Genomic DNA, 20141 nt, shown 5'->3' on the forward strand with positions numbered 1-20141 from the left:
GAGAGAGACAATGAAATTTAACCCTTGGTACCTTTTTATGGCCAGAAGAGAATTATTAGCTGGACCTCTATTTAAAAAAATAATCAGAAGAATCTCCCTCAACCCCAGCTTATGGCCCATAAGATGTATAAATTGGGTTTGATAGATGCTATGTAACATTGCCCTCTCCCTGAGGAATGGAAGAAAGGGATGACTCCATTGCATTGCTTAAGACAAAGCATTTCGTTGTTTTGTGGAAACACTTCCTCAGTGTCAGTTCAAGGGAAATGGCTACCACAGATGATCGTTATCAATAACCAGGAAGTAGTGTGACATTGCCAGCAGAGGCGAAGATGCTGGGTTGAGTGGGAGACGCTATATACGTGCAGGCGCCTGCCTGGGAGCAGGCTTGCTAGAACTACCTGGCTAGGAAGATTTGCTGTACTGACATCATCTGGCGTGATGCTGGATGCTAACAGCTCTGGTAGCCGCCGCTGGCTGCCAAAGTTTCCTTGGCATTTTTCATGTCCCTCCTTGCTTTTGCTATAATGCTGGGCAATGCCGTGGTGATTTTAGCCTTTGTGGTGGACAAAAATCTTAGACATCGAAGTAATTATTTTTTTCTTAATTTGGCGATTTCAGACTTCTTCGTGGGTAAGTTATGTGTTTTTATTTCAAATAATCTTTTCAAACTATCATTTATTTCTAAAACCTTAAATTCTTGTTACTTTGGAGATTGTATGGATTGGACGGGACCAAGAAGAAAAGCTAAAGTGTTAGATATCTGCAAAGGGTATTTATGCCACTTTAAAGGAAATTCTGTGCATATGGCTAATGGGGGAAGTTTTATTTGAAAATAGTTCATTTTCTTTATAGACTAAATGAGTCCCGAATAGTTCTAGAATTATTTTAATGTCATGGTTAGCTTGTTTTCAGAGCTATTTTCTAATATCTTTAGACTTACAAGTATTCTTTCCTAAGTAAGTATGGCTTCCTTTGCATCCAGTGTGGAAGTAACAGAAATCATGTGTGCAAGAAGCCAGCATTGCCCGGAAATGGGGTAGGCTCCGGACAGCAGGTCAATGTGCTGTGTGGCACAGACTCGTACTCACCCAGCAATCCGCTGCTCTGCATTCAACAGAGGGCCACAGCGGCAGGTGATTGCGAGAGTCCACAGAAATCAGATTCCTCTTCCACTGAAAACATTTTTAAAAAATTGTTTTCACTCCCTATCATTACGGCTTTCTGTGAGCCAATGCTCTGCCTGCTGGGTTGACGAGGCGTGTTCTCCTCTCTTCTCAATGCCCATCGCAGGGTAGCTACAGTACTCCAGATGCGTCTCACAGGAGCTCCTAGGAGACTTTCTCTTGGTATAGCCACATTATTTTCCTGCATAGCTATGTAAAGCTTGTGTTTATATTAAAATACAAATCAGAGGATGAAACTCAGAGGATGCTCCAAACACCGTGGTTGCTCAACAGATGTTAGTCCCTTCTGTTTTGACTTCTTGACAGATAGGTTTAGACTGAAACTGAGTTCACCAATACTTGTATCCTACACAGTACTTGCTAACATAGCTGGCCACTCTGTGCTGTTAGGTAACCAGGGAGTCGCATTTCCTCTACCTAGACAGCTTCTTCTGGAGGTCGCCTTTACCACGCACTCACTGAGAGACAAGAAATGGGCAGACCCTGAGAGCCTTGTGTAGTTAGAGCTGAGCTTCCTGCCAGTGCGCTCTCCTTTGCTCTCCTCTGAAGTGTGGGCCTTGGCTCTGCGCCCGGAGGGAAGCTGAAGGGGAGGCTTTCTGCAGCTCTAAGTCAGTGAGTTTGTCTCTTCCTTCAGTGGCGTAGAATGTAAGGTAAGTTCACAGGGCTGTTGGAGTGCGGAGCGCTGGGAGGCCCCATGGCCACGCACTGAGTGCTGTGGACGCTCAGGGGAGAGATGAGGCACACTTGGTTACAGTGGCATCCCAAGAGCAACCCTGAGGTCAGATAGGATTTCTACAGTTAGAGATGGGGAGAGAATCCCCGGAATCAGCAATGGATCAGCAATGGCAAAGGTACATGTCATTGCGTGTGTTTTCCTGAGTGTGCATTGCAGGCTGGCTAGTGTGCATGCAGGGCTGGGTGGGGTGGTGGCAGGGCTGGGGGGGGGGGGGGTGGCCTGAGGTGGCTGAGTGTGCACTGCAGGCTGGCTGAGCTGAGTGTGCACTGCAGGCTGGCTGAGTGAGTGTGCACTGCAGGCTGGCTGAGTGTGCACTGCAGGCTGGCTGAGTGAGTGTGCACTGCAGGCTGGCTGAGTGAGTGTGCACTGCAGGCTGGCTGAGTGTGACTGCAGCTGAGTGTGCACTGCAGTGATGCACTGCAGGTGCTGAGGCTGAGTGGCTGAGTGAGTGTGCACTGCAGGCTGGTGGTGAGTGGCTGAGGCTGGCTGAGTGAGGGTGGGGGGGGGGGGAGTGTGCACTGCAGGCTGGCTGAGTGAGTGTGCACTGCAGCTGCTGATGTGCCTGCAGTGAGTGTGTGCACTGCAGGCTGAGTGGCTGAGGCTGGAGTGAGTGTGCACTGCAGGGCTGAGTGTGGCTGAGGCTGAGGTGAGTGGTGTGCACTGGGGGGGGGGGCAGGCTGGCTGAGTGAGTGTGCACTGCAGGCTGGCTGAGTGAGTGTGCACTGCAGGCTGGTGAGTGTGCAGGTGCTGATGAGTGTGCATGCAGGCTGGTGAGTGTGATGCGGCTGCTTAGATGGTTGAATGGAGGAAGCAAGGACTGGAGCTGGACGTGTGGTGAAGACCAACGACAGTGACTTTTTTCCCTGACTGTAGTAGAAATTGGACCCAGAGTCCCATGGTTAGTAGGAGTTATATTGGCTGTGTGTGTGTGTGTGTGTGTGTGTGTGTGTGTGTGTGTGTGTGATTTAAATCAACAATCTTCACACTTCTGTCTTCAACATTGTCTCTCCAGCTAACATTTCAGCTAGATACGGGTCCTTACACGTTGTTCTCCGTGCTCCCCTTACATGTGTCAATTTACAAGTGTGTACAAGCACAGATAGCAGTCCCTCACTGTCTTCCTCCTTCACAGAATTATATCACCTTTAGGTAACACTTAGATTTAAAAGAGATGATGCACTTTGACCCAGCGAGAGCGAGGCCTCGATGACTCTGGCACTAGGGAGGGTGAGGTGGAGAGATGAGAGAGCCTTGGACTGGGAACTTTCAAACCGAGATGGTTTCAGATGAGAACGAGTGTCAGATAAGAACGAGTGTCTCTGTCTGGTTTGAGGCAGGCAACAAAAAGGCGTCTCCATTCAGGGCTTAAGCTAGGAGATGTGGCCTGCCTCCGAGAAATGGCCTGTAGGTGTGGTTACTTAGTAGAGTTGGTGGTCCCCTCCACCCACATGTGCGTGGGCACAGAACAGCTTTGCTTCTGCTGAGAGACGTCATGGGCAGGCCAAACAGGACTTCTTTTTTTTTTTTTTTAAAATATGTGCAGCGAGACTCTGTCTCAAAAAAAAGTGTGCATGTTATCTGTGTGTGTGTGTGTGTGTGTGTGTACAAGCTCCTATGTGCGTGCGTGTGGATGTGTACATGTGCATGTGAGACAACCTCAGGGGTCACCGTCAGGAGTACTGTCACCTCCTTTGAGGTAAGGTTTCTCAATGGCCTGGGACTCACCAATTAGGATAGACCGTCTGCTTGCTAGGAGAGTGCTTTACCAGCTGAGTCGTCTCCCTAGCCCGAGAGCCTCTTCCCATCTGCCAGACTTGTCCAGAGAGCTTCTTCTGGAGGTCGCCTTTACCACGCACTCACCGAGCGACAAATGGGGCAGACCCTGAGAGCCTTGTGCAGTAAGAGCTGAGCTTCCTGCCAGTGCGCTCTCCTCTGAAGTGTGGGCCTTGGCTCTGAGCCGGGAGGGATGCTGAAGGGGAGGCTTTCTGCAGCTCTAAGTCAGCCATTTGTTATTATTATTAATACTACATTTATTTTGCATTTATTAATGTAGTGTGTGGGTAGATGTGGGTATTGGAGTGGGTGAATGGTGTGCCACAGCATGCACATGGAGGCCTGACGGAGGTGTCCAGGGGTTACCTCCACCCACCATGGGAGTCTAGGCTTGGTGGCAGCGGCCTTTATCTGCTCGGCCATCTTGCAGCCCTCCAACCCCCAAATTACTAAGTCAGCCGTTCTTCATGGTTGGGAGTGGGCTCTGGAGCTGTGGGGTGATGGCAAGACGGGCTAGATCTTCAGATGCATTCGGGGCTGTGGTCCCCTCTTGCTCTTCACACTCTGTGCACAGGTTTCGGAACTAGATCCTGTAGAGACTAAATTTGTGGAAGCGGAGTAGCTAGGCTGAATTTGTTACTGAAAGGCAAAGATTAAGAGAAGAGAGGTTGTGGCCTGCTGGACCCTCTCATTGTGTGCTAGCTCATCTGGACACTTTTGCTGTGGGTTGGATGTGAACAGCCCCTCACAGCCCATGTGTTTGAACACGTTGTCCGTGGCTGGTGATGCTGTTTGGGAAAGTTGCAGAACCTGTAGGAGAAGAAGACTTCCTGGAGGAAGTATGCCATTGGGGGCGGGCTGCTGTGGATATCACTCTATATAAATAAAACACTGATGGCCAGTGGCCAGTCAGGAAGTATAGGCGGGACAAAGAGAGAGGAGAATTGGGGAAACAGGAAGAAGGGGGAGGGACACTGCAGCCACCGCGAGGACAAAGCAACATGTAAAGACGCCGGTAAGCCACCAGCCATGTGGCAAGGTATAGATTTATAAAAAATGGGTTAATTTAAGATAAAAGAACAGTTAACAAGAAGCCTGCCATGGCCATACAGTTTGTAAGTAATATAAAAGTCTGAGTGATTTTTTTTTTTTTTGGTTTTTTTCGAGACAGGGTTTCTCTGTGTAGCTTTGCGCCTTTCCTGGGACTCACTTGGTAGCCCAGGCTGGCCTCAAACTCGCAGAGATCCGCCTGGCTCTGCCTCCCGAGTGCTGGGATTAAAGGCGTGCGCCACCACCGCCCGGCCATGAGTGATTATTTTATACGTGGATTGTGGGACTGCGGGGCTTGGTGGAACCTGGAGAGAAGCCTCCAGCAACGGCGGGCCTTCAGTTTGATATCACAGTCTCACTTCCTGTGGACCCCTGACCCCTGACTGTGGACACAATGCTCCAAGCTTCTTCATCGTCCCACTTGCCTGTGACCTCTGTACCCCTTTAACTGTGAGACAAAATTAACCCAGCCACTCTTGAGTTCCTTCTTGTTCAGTATTTGATCACAGTAATGAAAAAGTAACTAACACACTGTGGCTATAAATATAGATGGACACGCCTATTAAATTGGTACTGTGAGGCCAGTGTTCCCATCTGTGGGCATTTTTGTCCCAATCAGCCATATGCTGGATGGTCAGGACAGTCTCTTCAGAGGAAAACTGTGGTTGATGCCAACAGAGCCCGAAACAATTATTTAGGATGGGCAGAGTTTTAAAAACATGCCTTTACACACCAATTCAGGTCAGGAGTTTTCCTCTTGGCTTCTCTACACATCTCCTCAGACTACTATGACAAAATGCCACTGACTGGAACTTAAACGACAGGAATTTGTGTTCACACACTTCTGGAGGCTGAGACATCTCAGGTCAAGGTTCTAGAAAATTTGGTTCCTAGTGAAGTTTCGCTTCCCGGCTGCTTTTCTCTTCACCCTGCTCTGTGTGAGAAGAGAGGCAAATTCTGTGTTGTCTCCTTTTAGGTGGACGCAAGTCTACTGAATCTGAATCGGGGCCCCACCTCATGGCTTCATTCATTCACCCTTAGTTTTTCCTTTAGAGGTTTGGTCTAGCTGCTTCTGTGCAGAGAACAGGGAGAGTGAGAATACAGTCTACAGCACCCTCCGCACTCTCCTGCCATCCCCCCATCTCCCTGCTGGGAGACGAGTCCACAGGATTCATTAGGCCCACAGTTCCCCTCACCCTTTGCTTGCTGTTGCTTAAGGAGGACATAGCAGCTTTCTAGCTCAGACAGAAGGGCAATACCAGACTGATGTCGATTTTAAGGGAAACTGGGCTTCCCCGATGTCCTCAGTTCTTTGATGTAACAGTTACACACTTCAAAGCAAGTGGGCAGAAATTCTTGCCCTCACAGAGCTTCTGTTTCTACCAAGCATGAGACTGGGGAGACTTATACACAACATAACTAAGTAAGAATACGTTGCATTTTAGAGGTGACAATTGCTGTTCAGAAAAATACAGCAGGATGAGAGTGGGAGGGTTGGGGGGAGGTAGTGGGGGGATTTCAGTGCAAAAGCTGGGGCTGGCTAGGAAAGACACCTGAAGAAGCAGAAGGAGCTCTCTGAGGGATGACTATGCTAAGACAGATCAAGTTCAAGGACGTGAGGTGTGCAGTGTATATGAGCCAGAGGCTGGGCGAGTGGGCTGGAGGAACAGCAGGTGAGGGACAGGGGAAGGGGGCAGGAGGAAGGGGACAGGGGGCAGGGGGGGACAGGGACGGGACAGGGGAGGCAGGGGACAGGGGACAGGACAGGACGGGGCAGGGGGAGGACAGGGGACAGGGGACAGGGGGAAGGGTCAGGGGACAGGTGACAGGGCAGGGCAGGGGCAGGGGACGGGGAGGGGGGAGGGGACAGGGGCAGGGGCCAGGGAGCCGGGTGTGTGTGTGTGCGGGGGGGGTCATGGGACAGGGGGCTGGCCACTGCACAGCCCTGGGGCTTTCCCTTGCCTTTGTTCTTATTCTTGCTCCCCTCTTCCTCTCCAGCTCCCTTAGCTCTGTCTTTTAATATCGCTGATTGACTTGCCTCACTCCTCTTGAATCCACGCGCGCGAAGGCTCACTGTGCCAGCCATGGAAAAGCCCTTGCTTTCTCTTAGCAAAAGTATCCAGGAGCAAAGTTTCTGAGCAGTCTTGGCAGGAACACACGGGAGCAGACCTGCCTGAGAAGTATTTCAGATGCACGTCTCTGAAACTCTTTGGAACGAGCCACAGACGTCACCATTGTTCCATAGAGAGAGGACTGAGAACAGGCCATCTGTACCACACACTGCACAGAGCACAAGGATGCAGCAGGGTTTTACCAAAGGCGTGGGGTTGGTGTGATGACTCGGTCTTTCCACAAGCATGAGGCCCTGGGTTCAATCCCCGGCAGCCACCTATGAAGCTGGGCATAGTGACATGTGCTTGTACCCCAGTACTGGGGAGGTGGAGACAGGAGGATCCCTGGGTTTGCTGGCCCGCCTGACTTAGCAAAACCAGAGAGCTTCAGGCTCAGTGAGAGACACTGTCTTCAACAATAAAGTAGATGGCTCCTGAGAGGAGTGACTCCCCATGTGGTCTTCTGGGCTGTGCGCTGGTGCAGACACACACACACACACACACACACACACACACACACACACACACACACACGCAGCACATGCACACACACACCCTCTCCCAGGAGCACACTAGTGTGTGCCCTAAGCCAGCTATTATTTAAAAGCAGCTCCTAGAAACCTTAGCGCATCCTTTCTCTTTCATAGAATTCAGAAAGAACACGGAGGAGTAACGCAGATCTCTCTTTAATCTTTAATCAGTCGTGTCTAGTGATCACCCACTTCTCCTGGGAAGAAATGAGTGTAGCTGTGGAAAGTGTGCGTGTTGAAAGCCACAATGATGGACTGATGTGAATGTCTCCATGTGAGGTGTTTCACCTCAGGTAAACTGGGGCTCTACTTTCTGTCATAGCTGACCCTCTTGACCTCAGCCTCCCAGCCTGATGATGCAAAAGTCACCTCAGGGAAACTTACTGATCATGGAAAGCATGCAGTACAGGGTGGTAGTGCATGCCTGTAATCTCAGCCCCAGTCCTGGACGAAGGCTAAGGCAGGAGGATCACAGGTTCCAGGCTAGCCCAAGATACACAGTGAATTTGAGGGCAGCCTGGGCTAGATAGTGAGAACCTGTCTCAATGAACCAAACCCCACATAACCCCCCCCCCCCATAACTGAGACATGAAGCTGACAGGCTATCTGCACTACGTATGGGAACGGGTGACAGGTTTGGGACGCAGGCTGTAATCCCAGCTACTGGGTGTGCTGCTCTTGGAGCACTCGAAAGTTCCAGGTCTGCTTGTACCACAGAGCAAGTTCAAGGCCAGCCTTGGCAACTTTGTTCAGGCTCCGTCTCAAAATGAAAGCAAAAGCAGTTCCGGGAGTACAGGCCGTCGGTAGAACAGTGGTCTTACACGTCGCTCTGTATCTAGTATCACAGACACTGACCACCCAGCTCTTCCTCCCGAGGTGTCTCCCATCTGTGTGCAAATGCAGGTACAAACACCAAGTTCTGCCATCCTCGCTACAGCCTGGAAATGTGCCCTTGGTGGGGGGCGGGAGAGAGAGAGAGAGAGAGAGAGAGAGAGAGCAGGGCCTGTCTCCTTCTGCTCCCCTTTCATTTCTTCCCCTTACTATTGTTCTGACCGATGAACAAATTACTGATGCAGAGCAGGAGGAGGTCTGCAAGAGCCCGATAAAATGTAAAGACACATAACAGAATCAATCAGGTTTCAGCCACATGAAAGATCACATCCTCAGCAAGTAGTGACACCTGTCTGATGTGCCAATGCAGTAGAAACCCCTGGAACCAAAGGAATGGCAGCGCAGCATAGTCATTCCTGGGCCAGCAGCGTCAGCGCTGGGCAGTCACTGTGGTCATTGTCATGGAAGGCTGCAGCCACTTAGGAGTTTTGATCTCAAATTGCCTTCTTTAGAACCCACCAGCTGACTGGACCATGCTTTGTCTCTTCTTTCTCAGTTGTTAGGTTCTTTAACTGTTTGTTTGTTTATTCTTTGAGGCAGGGTCTCCTTTTACTCCAGGCTAACCTCAAACTCAGCATAGCTCTCCTGGCTCCGGCTCCCACATGCTAAGATTGCAGCCACGTCACCACACTGGGCTCTCTAATAGTTAAACCTGCCCGCTTCCTAACTCACCAGGCTTCCGTAGGCTTGCAGTTAGAGGATATTTTATTGTGTGTTTTTAAAAATGAGATCATTTGTTTCATTTAATTTCTTTTTTCTTTGTGAAATGATACTTGTAATGGGTAGTGTGACTGATGCCTGACATTCGGCCAACAACACGCATCAGCTCAAACATCAGCTGTTATTAAGTTGAATGCACAGGACATTGCGAGGCCAGCGTAGACATCAGGAACACAAACGTTGGTTTGTTTCAGGGTATTAATCTCCAGGAAGGACAAACGAAATGATGGCCATGATATCAAGCAGAAATGAGTAACAGAAAAATGGGTCAAAATACATAAGGGCTGGAGAGATGATTCAGGGGGTGCAGTGCTCACTGTGAGAGCATGAAGATCTGACTTCAGGTCCCAGGATTCATGTAAACACTGGGCACGGCCTGCTTGCCTGTAACATCAACTCTGGGGAGCAAATGCAGGAGGATGCCGAGGGGCTTGTGCAGCCAGCCTGGGTTAAGCAGTGAGCCCCAGGTTCAACCAGAAATCCTATCTCAAAACATAAGGTGGAGAAGCAATTGAGAAAGCTATTCTGACATTGTCTTATAGACTCCACATGTGCACCTGCCTAGGTGAGTGAACCTGCATCCACGCATTCACATGTACACTTGTGCGCGCGCGCGCGCACACACACACACACACACACACACACTTATAAAAGAGACACATACACACAGAGAGAGGGGAGGGGACTGACTGGGAAGAGGAGGAGTCGAAGGAGATAACACAATAAAAATACATTATTTAGTCGGGCGGTGGTGGCGCACGCCTTTAATCCCAGCACTCGGGAGGCAGAGCCAGGTGAATCTTTGTGATTTCGAGGCCAGCCTGGTCTACAAAGTGAGTTCCAGGAAAGGTGCAAAGCTACACAGAGAAACCCTGTCTCGAAACTCTCCCCTCTCCCAAAACCCACGTTATTCTCATGCATGACGATATCCTAATGAAACTCCTTATTGTGAATAACATGCACACAAACCTTTAAAACACAACGGCAGAGTTGCCGGGCGTGTAAGCGACAAGGGATCGCCTGAGTCCAGGGCTTCCGAGGGGCGGCGGAGGAAGTGGACGCTTGGACGTGCAGTTCCATAGAGAAGAGGAAGTGAGGAGGAGAGTGGTATGTGCCTAGTGTAAGGTCCGAGATTTGATCTCCAGCATAAAGACGTAAAAGAGGAAGACACTCTAGGAAGAACAATGTTGGCAAAGAGGAAGGGATGGGAAAATACGGCCTGTGCTGCGGCAGGGCGGCCCACCGTGTTTGGCTTGGATCACAAAGAACATACAGATGAATTTTGATGGATCCAACCTGAAATGCAGCTATGATATGCGCTTTGTTTGGGAAGTAATAAGAAGCCCTCACAGGCCTGTTGTTTGTGGCACTATGCTGACATTTAAAGAGTGCATGGGGGCGAAAACTGACAATTTTTATACGTAACTTTGTTGGTGCATCACTATAACAAAATATCCGAGGCAATGAATTTAGAAAGAAAAAAAATTAGATCACAGTTGGACAGTTCAAATCCAAGACTGGGCGGCCTATTTCTTTGGCTCCTGATGGTGACAGATGGCGATAGTTGAAGCATGTGTGAGTGAGCACTCACATCTAGAACCAGGAATGGGGGAAGACTGACAGACGTCTGTCCCACACCTTTGTTCTGTGCATGCTCCAGTGACCTAAAGACCTAAAAGTCCACAGGCCTCCCCATCTACCATGCTGAAGACCAAGGTTTTCCATACGTGATAACTAAGCTATTTTTAGTGAATTCTGACACGGCATTCTGTTGCATGTCCATCAGAATATACCTTTTTGTAGTCAGTGATGGTTTTAAAAAATTTAAAAATTGATTATATATTTATTTAGTGGTGTGTGTGTCCATGCCACAGCATGCTGTGCTATGCATGTGCAGGTCAGAGCACGTTGCAGGAGTTAGGTCTCTTCGTGTGTCATGTGGGTTAGACTGGTTTGTCAAGCTGGGTGGTAAGCATCTTTTGTCACTGAGCTATTTGCTGGTCCAACACTGTTTTTTAATTCACTTTCTCCCTGTACAGGTATGATCTCCATCCCTCTGTACATCCCTCACATGTTGTTTAACTGGAATTTTGGAAGTGAAATCTGCATATTTTGGCTCATTACTGACTATCTTTTGTGTACAGCATCTGTCTACAATATTGTCCTCATTAGCTACGATCGATACCAGTCAGTTTCGAATGCTGTAAGTTACAAAGTTAATTCATTTTTCTTAGAAGAGTATATAGTTGGAAACTCTGGGTCCCTAAGCCATGCATGTATTTCTGTACTGGGAATATCGGGGATGAATTCAAGGGATTTGAATAAATATGAAGCTCTTTGTCCTTTTGATAACTGGCCTAGAGTCCTCACTGGCTTTTATTCTGTGGGAGCTGACTAACTCTCCCTATGGGTGTCTGAAATGGGAGGGACCGGACCAAAGAAAATTCACGATTAACCGGGAGAAGTACCAGACTGAGTCTTCAGTAGCGTGGATGTCTGTGGGTTTATGCCCATGGCCAAGTTGAGACCCCAAATATTTCCCTCAGGATAGAACTTTGTGGGCAACTAGAAAGAACTGCAGCAGAACGGGTGAGAAAACAATCTGAACACGGAAGAGGAGACAGGTAATGCAGCGGGCCAGTGTAGGAGGCACGAGGAGGAGGCTGGACTTAGCCGAATCTGGGGCAGCCTCAGGGGTGAGCTAGAAGCAATTCTTAAGCAAGATAAATCTCTTAGCAACAGAATGGAGGAGGAGAAAATAGGGCATGGGTAGGAAGAAGCCACAAAAATGTGGGGCATGATTTGTGGTCTCAAAAACAACGGAGGAGGAGTGGGTCTGGGGGAGGGGAGCTGGGGGAGGAGGGAGGGGAAACTGCCGCTGGGACAGAAATGTATGGGAGAAGAAGAAACAAATCTGTCTCTGTCTCTGTCTCTGTCTCTCTCTCTCTCTCTCGAGTGTGTGTGTGTGTGTGTGTGTGTGTGGTGTGTGTGTGTGTGTGTGTGTGTGGTGTGGAGGTCAGAGAACAGCCTCAGCTGTTGGTCTTAGCTTTACCGTTTGAGACAGGGTTGCTACGTTGTTTTTCCACTGTGTACACCAGGCTAGCCTGTCCGTGCAGTTCTGGGCTTGCTTCTGTGCCCGACTCCTATCTCTCCCGGGCAGTGTTGATGTTCCAGATGCACTCCGGAGTCCAGGATCTGAACTCGGGTCCCCAGGCTTGCCGACAAGTGCTCTCCCCACTGAGCCACGCCCCAGCCCTTGTTTGCAACCTTTGCCTTCATTTTCTCCCGGATCTTAGGATCTCAGGCTTTGGGAGACTATCGCACGGTCCAGGCTGCTGATGCTAAGAAACAGAAATAAGTACCTGGGGAGTGACTTAGGTGGAGGAGAGCCGGAGACCCACGGGTTCTGTCTGTCGACCACATGCTGTGCTGGCAGTGTGGAGCAGCTCCAGCCTGGGAGGACCTAACACAAAGAAACTAGATTAGATAAAGGGTAAGCTGTTGGAACAAAGAGATTCTAAAATACTGCTGCTCAAGTTGTATTTTATAGACACATTTCCTTTACTCTCACAGAATTGTCTGGAAAAGATAGAAAGTTCCACTCCAGGAGGTTACCCTGGAACCTCCCAGCCCCCACATTAACTAGGTGGCCTTTCCTGTAGTGGGTAGCTGTTCCAGCTTTGACCTGGAAGTACTACCCCCATTGAGGCTTCAGTAATTGTCATGCCTACAAGGTCTACAAGGCGAGTCAAGAGAGGACCCTGAAGACCAGCTCTCTTGGTTCCTGGATCCTGGATCCTCCAGAGAACACCACTGGACTGTGCTTCACCCTTCCCAGACCCTGTTACCTATCCCTTCACTTGTAAGTTACCCCACAAAATAAACCCCCCTTTTAACTACGCGGAGTTGTCTTAATAATTCTACCAATATCTGGTGCCCAATGTGAGGCTCGAACCCACGACCCTAAGATTAAGAGTCTCATGCTTTACTGACTGAGCTAGCCGGTTATGTTGGTGCACACTAGTGGGATTTGTTGAAGGAGGCGAGGCAGGAAGCAGTGGTAGGCAGTTCTTCCTGTGACTCCCTGGAGCTTTAGGGCATGGAGAGCTCCAGGCAGCTCCAGGCTGCTCCAGGCAGCTCCAGGCTACTCCAGGCTGCTCCAGGCTGCTCCAGGCCGCCTCCAGGCCACTCTAAGCCTTTCTCAGTGCCTCTGCAGGGTGCCACTAGGGACAGTAAACTGTGGAAGCCTCAGGCTAGGGCAGGGAGCAACACTCAGGAGGAGGCAGGAGCGGCTTCCTGCTGGTCTGGGGCTAAGCTTGCTGGGGATCTGGGACCAGATTTAGCTGCTCCCTTTTTTAGGAATGGAACCGTGGAGGTGCTCCATGGTTGTAAACAGTTGGTCCCCGGGGGGGGGGGGAGAGAGAGAGAGAGAGAGAGAGAGAGAGAGAGAGAGAGAGAGAGAAGTGTGGTAAGTGCAGAAAGTGTGCCACAGCAGCCACAGAGGAGGCTGAGGGTGGGAGCCATCCAGGCCTTTGGAATTTGCCTCATGTGAGCACCAGATATTGGTAGAATTATTAAGACCACTCCACGTAGTTAAAAGGAAGGTTTATTTTGGGGGGTAACTTACAAGTGAAGGGATAGGTAACAGGGTCTGGGAAAGGTGTAGCACAGTCCAGCGGTGTTCTCTGGAGAACTCTGCTCCATCTACCTCCAGCGTCCAGGGTCCAGGAACCAACAAAGCTGGCACATCCGGATCTCGGGTCTTCAGGGTCCTTTCTCGGCTCTGCCTTGTAGGCCTTGTAGGCGTGACAGTTACCGAAGCTTCAATGGGGGTAGTACTTCTAGGTCAAAGCTGGAACAGCTACCCACCACACTTGACCTCTATAGGTCAAGGAGCAGCAAACATTTGTTGTCTGGGGGCCCAGTAGTAAATGTTTTCAGTTTTGTATCATATTCTCAACTCTGTGTGCGTGTGTGTGTGTGTGTGTGTGTGTGTGTGTGTGTGTGTGTGTGTGTAGGGCAGTGTACTGGTTGGATGCTGATAAACCTTCATTTATTAAACCAAGTGGTGGGCCAGATTTGTTTCACAGACAATTTCTACTCATATCTCATTGGTGGGGCTCAGTCCCATAATGCCACCTCAGTGCAAAGGGATCTGGGAAATGTAGTCTCTAGCTGAGCTACAATTTGGCACAGGAGAAAGGGGAAAGTGGATGGGACAGGACCGTCAGCTGACTCTACTGGTTGTCGTGGGGTCTTCATCCATGTCAGCGCACTGCAGTCTGTATGGTGAACCACAGAGGAAGTGGGGATGTTTGGGTCAGTGCCACAGATAATAGTTTCACTGTTTCCCAAAGGCTAGACCTGTCCTAGGATTGAGTCATGAAACCTGTTTGGATTGTAATCAAAAGCCACGTTAAATCAGAACATTTCTCATTTGCACTTGAAAATTTTCAAGGTGATTTTTAAAAATCTTTAAATCCTTTAGAAAGTTTTAATGATGTGTTTGTGCATCTTTGTGGTATGTGCTTTGTGTGCACTTGCATGAAGAGGCCTGCAGAGGGCTTCAGATCCCCCTGACGCTGGGGTTACAGGTGGGGGTGAGAAGCCTAAGGTGGAGTCTAAGGTGGATCAGAGCCTGGGTCCTCTGTAAGGCACGAGTGCTCTTCCCGAGCCACCTTTGCCCCCCACCCCCTAAATCTTTTCTGGTGGCTCCTTGGACTTTCTCCACTGGTTGTCCAAGATTTTGAGCCTAGTCTCAAGTTGATGGACACAAAAAGGGCAGCACATTATCTAGTTAGAAAATGGGCTTACAAAGAGATGGTGAAAAATACCCAGAGAGGAAGTGTGTGTGTGTGTGTGTGTGTGTGTGTGTGTGTGTGTGTGTTCACCTTAGTTTTGTTCTAAAGAATTCTCTGTCAGTGAAGGCTGCCAATTTGCTAAGACATAGGGACTGGACCTCCATTCCTAGGAACAGAGCTGAGTGCAGGACAGACCCTACACGTGAAACTCTGAACAATGGCAGGGCAGCTGAGAGTGCACCCAAGACTCCTGAGGGCAGCTGAGAGTGCACCCAAGACTCCTGAGGGCAGCTGAGAGTGCACCCAAGACTCCTGAGGGCAGCTGAGAGTGCATCCAAGACTCCTGAGCACTCCCGCAGTGTTAGTGCGAAACTCAGTTTTGCTGCAGCCGTGAGTAGAGGACATGGCGACAGGAAATGGGGAACTGGACTCAGGAAGCAGACATTTGGAAGACCTTAATTTTGAAAATGAAACTTCAATGCAGATGGCCATGATGTTGTTCAGAGGTGTCCTCTGGAAGAGCCAGGTTCTGTGTGGTTGGACCAGCAGTGGGTGAAGCAGATGAGCAGTGGAGACAGACCACAGTTGGAGGAGTCATGGACCAGCAGTGGGTGAAGCGGATGAGCAGTGGAGACAGACCACAGCTGGAGGGAGCAGGATTAAAGTGTAGGATGAAGGTAGGGCAAGAAGCTTGTTCTTTACCTTCAGATGAAGAAAGAAGCTTGACAATGACCTCTAGACTGTGAGGCTAGCATTGGAGGGACTGGCTAGGGACCCTTAGTGAAGAACCCTGGTCTGTGCTGCTAAAAACAGCAGGAATTAACTCTCTCCTTGCTCTGGAGGCTACAAGTTTGACACCAGGGTGGCTGCCACAGGGATGTCCCCTCTCTGAAGGCTCCAGGAAGACCTTCCATGTCTTTCTCTTGTCTTTTGACATGAGTGATCCTAGGCTTGGAGATACTTCACTACAGCCCCTTCTCTGCCATCATGTGGCCTTGAGGGAAGGCTGTAAACTTGGACCAGGATGGGTCCCTACCAGCACAATGTGGACTGCATGACCAAAATCTCCACATGAGGATGAGTGAATGGGGGCAGGCTGCTCAGACATGTACCTCAGCAGCTAATTGTTCACAGGCAGAAATTAGAAGGAAACTTGGGTCTTTTACTTTTCCTCTTCTTATAAGGACACCAGTCATTATTGAATCAAGATGAGCCTAAGTCCAATATGATGTCATCTTGGCTTGATTATATCTGTCAACACCATATTTCCAAATAAGGTCACATTCACGGGTACTTGTGGATAGGATCCAATATAACTAATTTGGGGATGCAATGCAGTTGAATACAGCAACTCATCTCATTAGTAATACCAGAAAGTTCCAGTGGGTCTCCCCATCTCCCAAATGGAACATGACTGACAGAATGTTTGTCTTTTTTACTGGGGTAGGGAAGGAGGCAGGGCAGGGGGCAATATCGTGAATAATGTACATGTTTTGTAGACGGTGAGACCGATTTCAGAGAGGCCACTCCAATCAGCTGGGTCTGGGTTCCAGCAATGCTTGAACTGTCGTCTGTCAAGAATGCTCCCCAGAGATGAAAGATATGATGAGACTGGCATCCTCTTCTCAAGTCCCTTGGATGTCCATTATCTCAATCGACCTCATGCATAATGAAAGAGAGAGGGCATCTCTAGCATATTGCTTTAAACCATTACAAAGGCTGAATAGAGCAATTAAAAAACTAAGTGCAGTTTTATGACCATCTGGGTATTGTTCCCATCTTCATAACTGTTAGACTCGGTGCAAGAGATGTATTAATTAGTGTCACGAGAAGGAAAAGGTAAATGAGTAGTAGGCTGTGTGTGGGAGCTCATGGTCAGTATCGTTTTGGCCAGCTTACTTCTTAGCTTACTTCCAGAAACGCCAGGAGTTTGGTGGTGGTGGGGTCACATTTCTTCTTCTTTTTTTTTTCTTTCGAGACAGGGTTTCTCTGTTTAGCTTTGCGCCTTTCTGAGCTACTTGGTAGCCAGCTGCTCGAATCACAGAGATCGCCTGTCTCTGCTTCCCGAGTGCTGGGATTAAAGGCGTGCGCCACCACGCCTGGCTAGGGGCCACATTTCTTTACAGTTAAAAAACCTTTAAAATGACCACTTTGCCCTTTCTGACAGCCATTGGCATGCATTGCACTAACTAAATCAAAGGACCACGCTGCTTTGCTCCAAAAATGTGAAACACGCACAGTGAGATTTGAAAACTCACAGAGCAAATCAGAGAGGACGAGAGGAGCTGGCATGCACTTCTTCCTGTAAGTGAGGACGTGGCAGAGCCTGGAACACTTTTTGCTGGAAGGAGCCTTGCAGATCTCACAGAGTTTCAGAGAGGTTGATGCCCACAGAATAAAAACACACAGAAACCTCTCTCTGCACTGGCTGCTCCTGCAGAGGAGCCTGATCTGGTTCCCAGCATCCACCCTGTGGCTCACAACCACCTATAATGTAACCAGATGTCCTCTTCTGACCTTTGGGATCACCACGCATGCATGTGGTATACATACATGCAGGCAGAACACGCATATACATAAAAATAAATAAATGTAAAACCAAACCGAGCCCAAAGCTCTCCTTGGTTCTGTGACCGTGCATCACAGGAGACAGAAGGGAGAGCAAGCCTGGGCTATGCAGCAAATTCAAGGTCACACTGGGCTAAATAACGAGTTCTTGCCTTGAAAATGAATGACCAGAATGTAGCTCAGTGGTCGAGCACTTTCCTGGCATGTGCAGGGCCCTGGATTTGATATCTTGGTTGAGATATTTATTCCTGATACAAAATGATTGGTCTTTACATGCCTTTAGATTTTCAAGGTACTCTTAAAGATTTCGGGTTTGACACAAAGATCACAGAGGGTAACACTCACTCACAGAACCTAACTTCATCTTTCCTTGTGGAAGCCTGGCCCTATCACCCTCAGGAAAGCCATGACCGGCACATGTGCACACGAGCACACACACACACACACACACACACACACACACACACCACACACACACACACACACACAGTGACACTTGCTGTAGTCATGTCTCTCAGCATGGCCTGTTGTCAGTTTTGGCTACGATGGAAACACTTGCAGACAGAAGTGCCCTGGGAGTGTTCAGAAACACATAGCATCTCTCCCACATGCCAAGTGCCTTTCTGTTTGTGCACAGTCTCTCGGGAGCGGTGCAAGGATTATTTTTGTCGTTGGCCTAACACTGGGGTTCCTGTGTGAACTGCTGAGTATATTTCTATTCTTCCTGAGTGTCAGAATCAGATAATTCATGACCTTCAAACTGTTTAAAACTCTGACTATGGTGCCCTATAATGTGATACACGTGCTTCTCCATGCGTTTATTGATATTGAATTATCTCAAAGATACATTGCTTTCATTGATGAACATCATCCCACAATCCATCCACTCTGATGCATTCTGACACTGACTGCTTTGTGTCATTGAAGAGAACAGCTCTCACGTTCTAGGCTGAAGATGGAGAACGTGGTGAGTGTGTTCAGTTTCAGGAACTGTTAGAGTCAGGAAAAATTCCTTCCTTCCTTCCTCCTCTCCCTCCCTTCCTTCTCTTTCTTTCTGCATGTGTACACATGTGCACATGCACTTGTGTGTGCATGCATGTGGTGGCCAGAAGTGCCATCTGCCTTTTTCATGTACGTATATGCATGTGTTCATATGTGAGCAGGTGCCATGTGTGTGCAAGTGTGTATGCAAGTGTGTGTAGAAGCTAGAAGACAGCCTCAGCTATCATCCTGAGAAGTGCCAGCCACCTCCTTTGAGACAGGGTCTTTCTTTGGCCTGGAGCTCACCCACTAGGCTAGCCTGTCTGGCAGGAGGCCTCGGGGACCCCCATTGTGTGCTAGGATGACAGATTCATGCCACCACACCAGGCTTTGGGAAACTTGCTTATCTTAGATAGTACTCATGGCCTTGCTGTGGCATTCAAAGCTTCACTTAGCGCTTTTCTGTTTTTTCTGGAAATTTATTGAGAAAGTTTCCGCCTTGGCTAAGGTTCTATTGCCCTTGATCTCGTGTCTGGGTGAAAGGCGCAACACCATGTTAATCCTTGTGGCTCTTGCACATCCCTGGAACTTGTGAGTGCCTGTGGGATGCTCCACATATTCTCATTAAACCCAAACTAACTTGTCTGGTTTCTTCAGGTGTCTTACAGGGCTCAGCACACTGGTACTGTGAAGATTGTCGCTCCGATGGTGGCTGTTTGGATACTGGCTTTCTTGGTAAATGGCCCGATGATTCTGGCTTCCCATTCTTGGAAGAACAGCACTACCACACAGGAATGTGAGCCCGGCTTCGTCACAGAGTGGTACATCCTCGCCATCACATCGTTCCTGGAATTCCTGCTCCCTGTCGTCTCCGTGGCCTATTTCAATGTACAAATTTACTGGAGCCTGTGGAAGCGTGGGAGTCTCAGCAGGTGCCCCAGCCATGTGGGGTTCATCTCCACCTCCTCCAGTGACTCTGGACCCTTACCCAGAGCTGGGTTGGTTTCCAGAACATCTCTTCCTGCATTGAAGGAATCAGCCCCACCCCTTCACTCAGAAAGTCCTAGAAGAAAGAGCAGTCTCCTGGTGTCCTTAAGAACTCACGTGAACAGCAGAGTCATTGCCTTCAAAGTGGGTTCCTTCTCCCACCCTGAAACCCTGGCTCTTCACCACAGGGAGCACATGGAACTGCTCAGGGGCAGGAGACTAGCCAGGTCGCTGGCCATCCTGCTCACTGTGTTTGCCATTTGCTGGGCTCCGTATTGTCTGTTCACAATTGTTCTTTCAACTTATCCCAAAGGGAAGCGCCCCAAATCAGTTTGGTACAGCATTGCCTTTTGGCTACAGTGGTTCAATTCTTTCGTTAATCCATTTTTGTACCCCTTATGTCACAGACATTTCCAGAAAGCTTTCTGGAAAATATTTTGTGTGAAAAAAGCAACCCACACCATCACAGAACCGGTCCATATCCTCATGAGGACCATGACATCGCTCTGTCAGTTTCGCTCTCTACATCGTCCAGATGGACCTGAGCTTCCATCTTGTTCTATATTCTCCAACAAACAGTGCATAAAATATAATGTTTGAAAGCTTTAATAAAAACTCTGAACGGGGAGCACCACTCTAGTCAACAGCAGTGTGGTGGACGTGACAAGTTCACAGCTGCAAAAGGACCGATAATTTCCTCAGTCCTCATCACTCACCACCTCTTCCCTACTTTGTGGATCTCGATGTAATGGTGACTGTGAAACTCCTGTATTCTTTCTATGTTCAGTGTTTTCTCCAGAAGTGTC

General features: G+C 48.9%; 1 protein-coding gene across 1 annotated transcript; it reads left to right on the forward strand.

Annotated features, from left to right (window-relative positions):
* The first annotated feature begins 356 nt into the window (after nt 1–356).
* On the forward strand, nt 357–19911 carry Hrh4 (histamine receptor H4). The gene is given in 4 exon segments (XM_028876712.2): nt 357–633; nt 11038–11201; nt 19006–19779; nt 19781–19911. Coding segments are annotated over 4 exon segments (1113 nt in total). The 5' UTR covers nt 357–503; the 3' UTR covers nt 19826–19911.
* Nucleotides 19912–20141: the final 230 nt, after the last annotated feature.

Source organism: Peromyscus leucopus, chromosome 19 (assembly GCF_004664715.2).
Source record: "Peromyscus leucopus breed LL Stock chromosome 19, UCI_PerLeu_2.1, whole genome shotgun sequence".
In the NCBI taxonomy this organism is placed as follows: Eukaryota; Metazoa; Chordata; class Mammalia; order Rodentia; family Cricetidae; genus Peromyscus; species Peromyscus leucopus.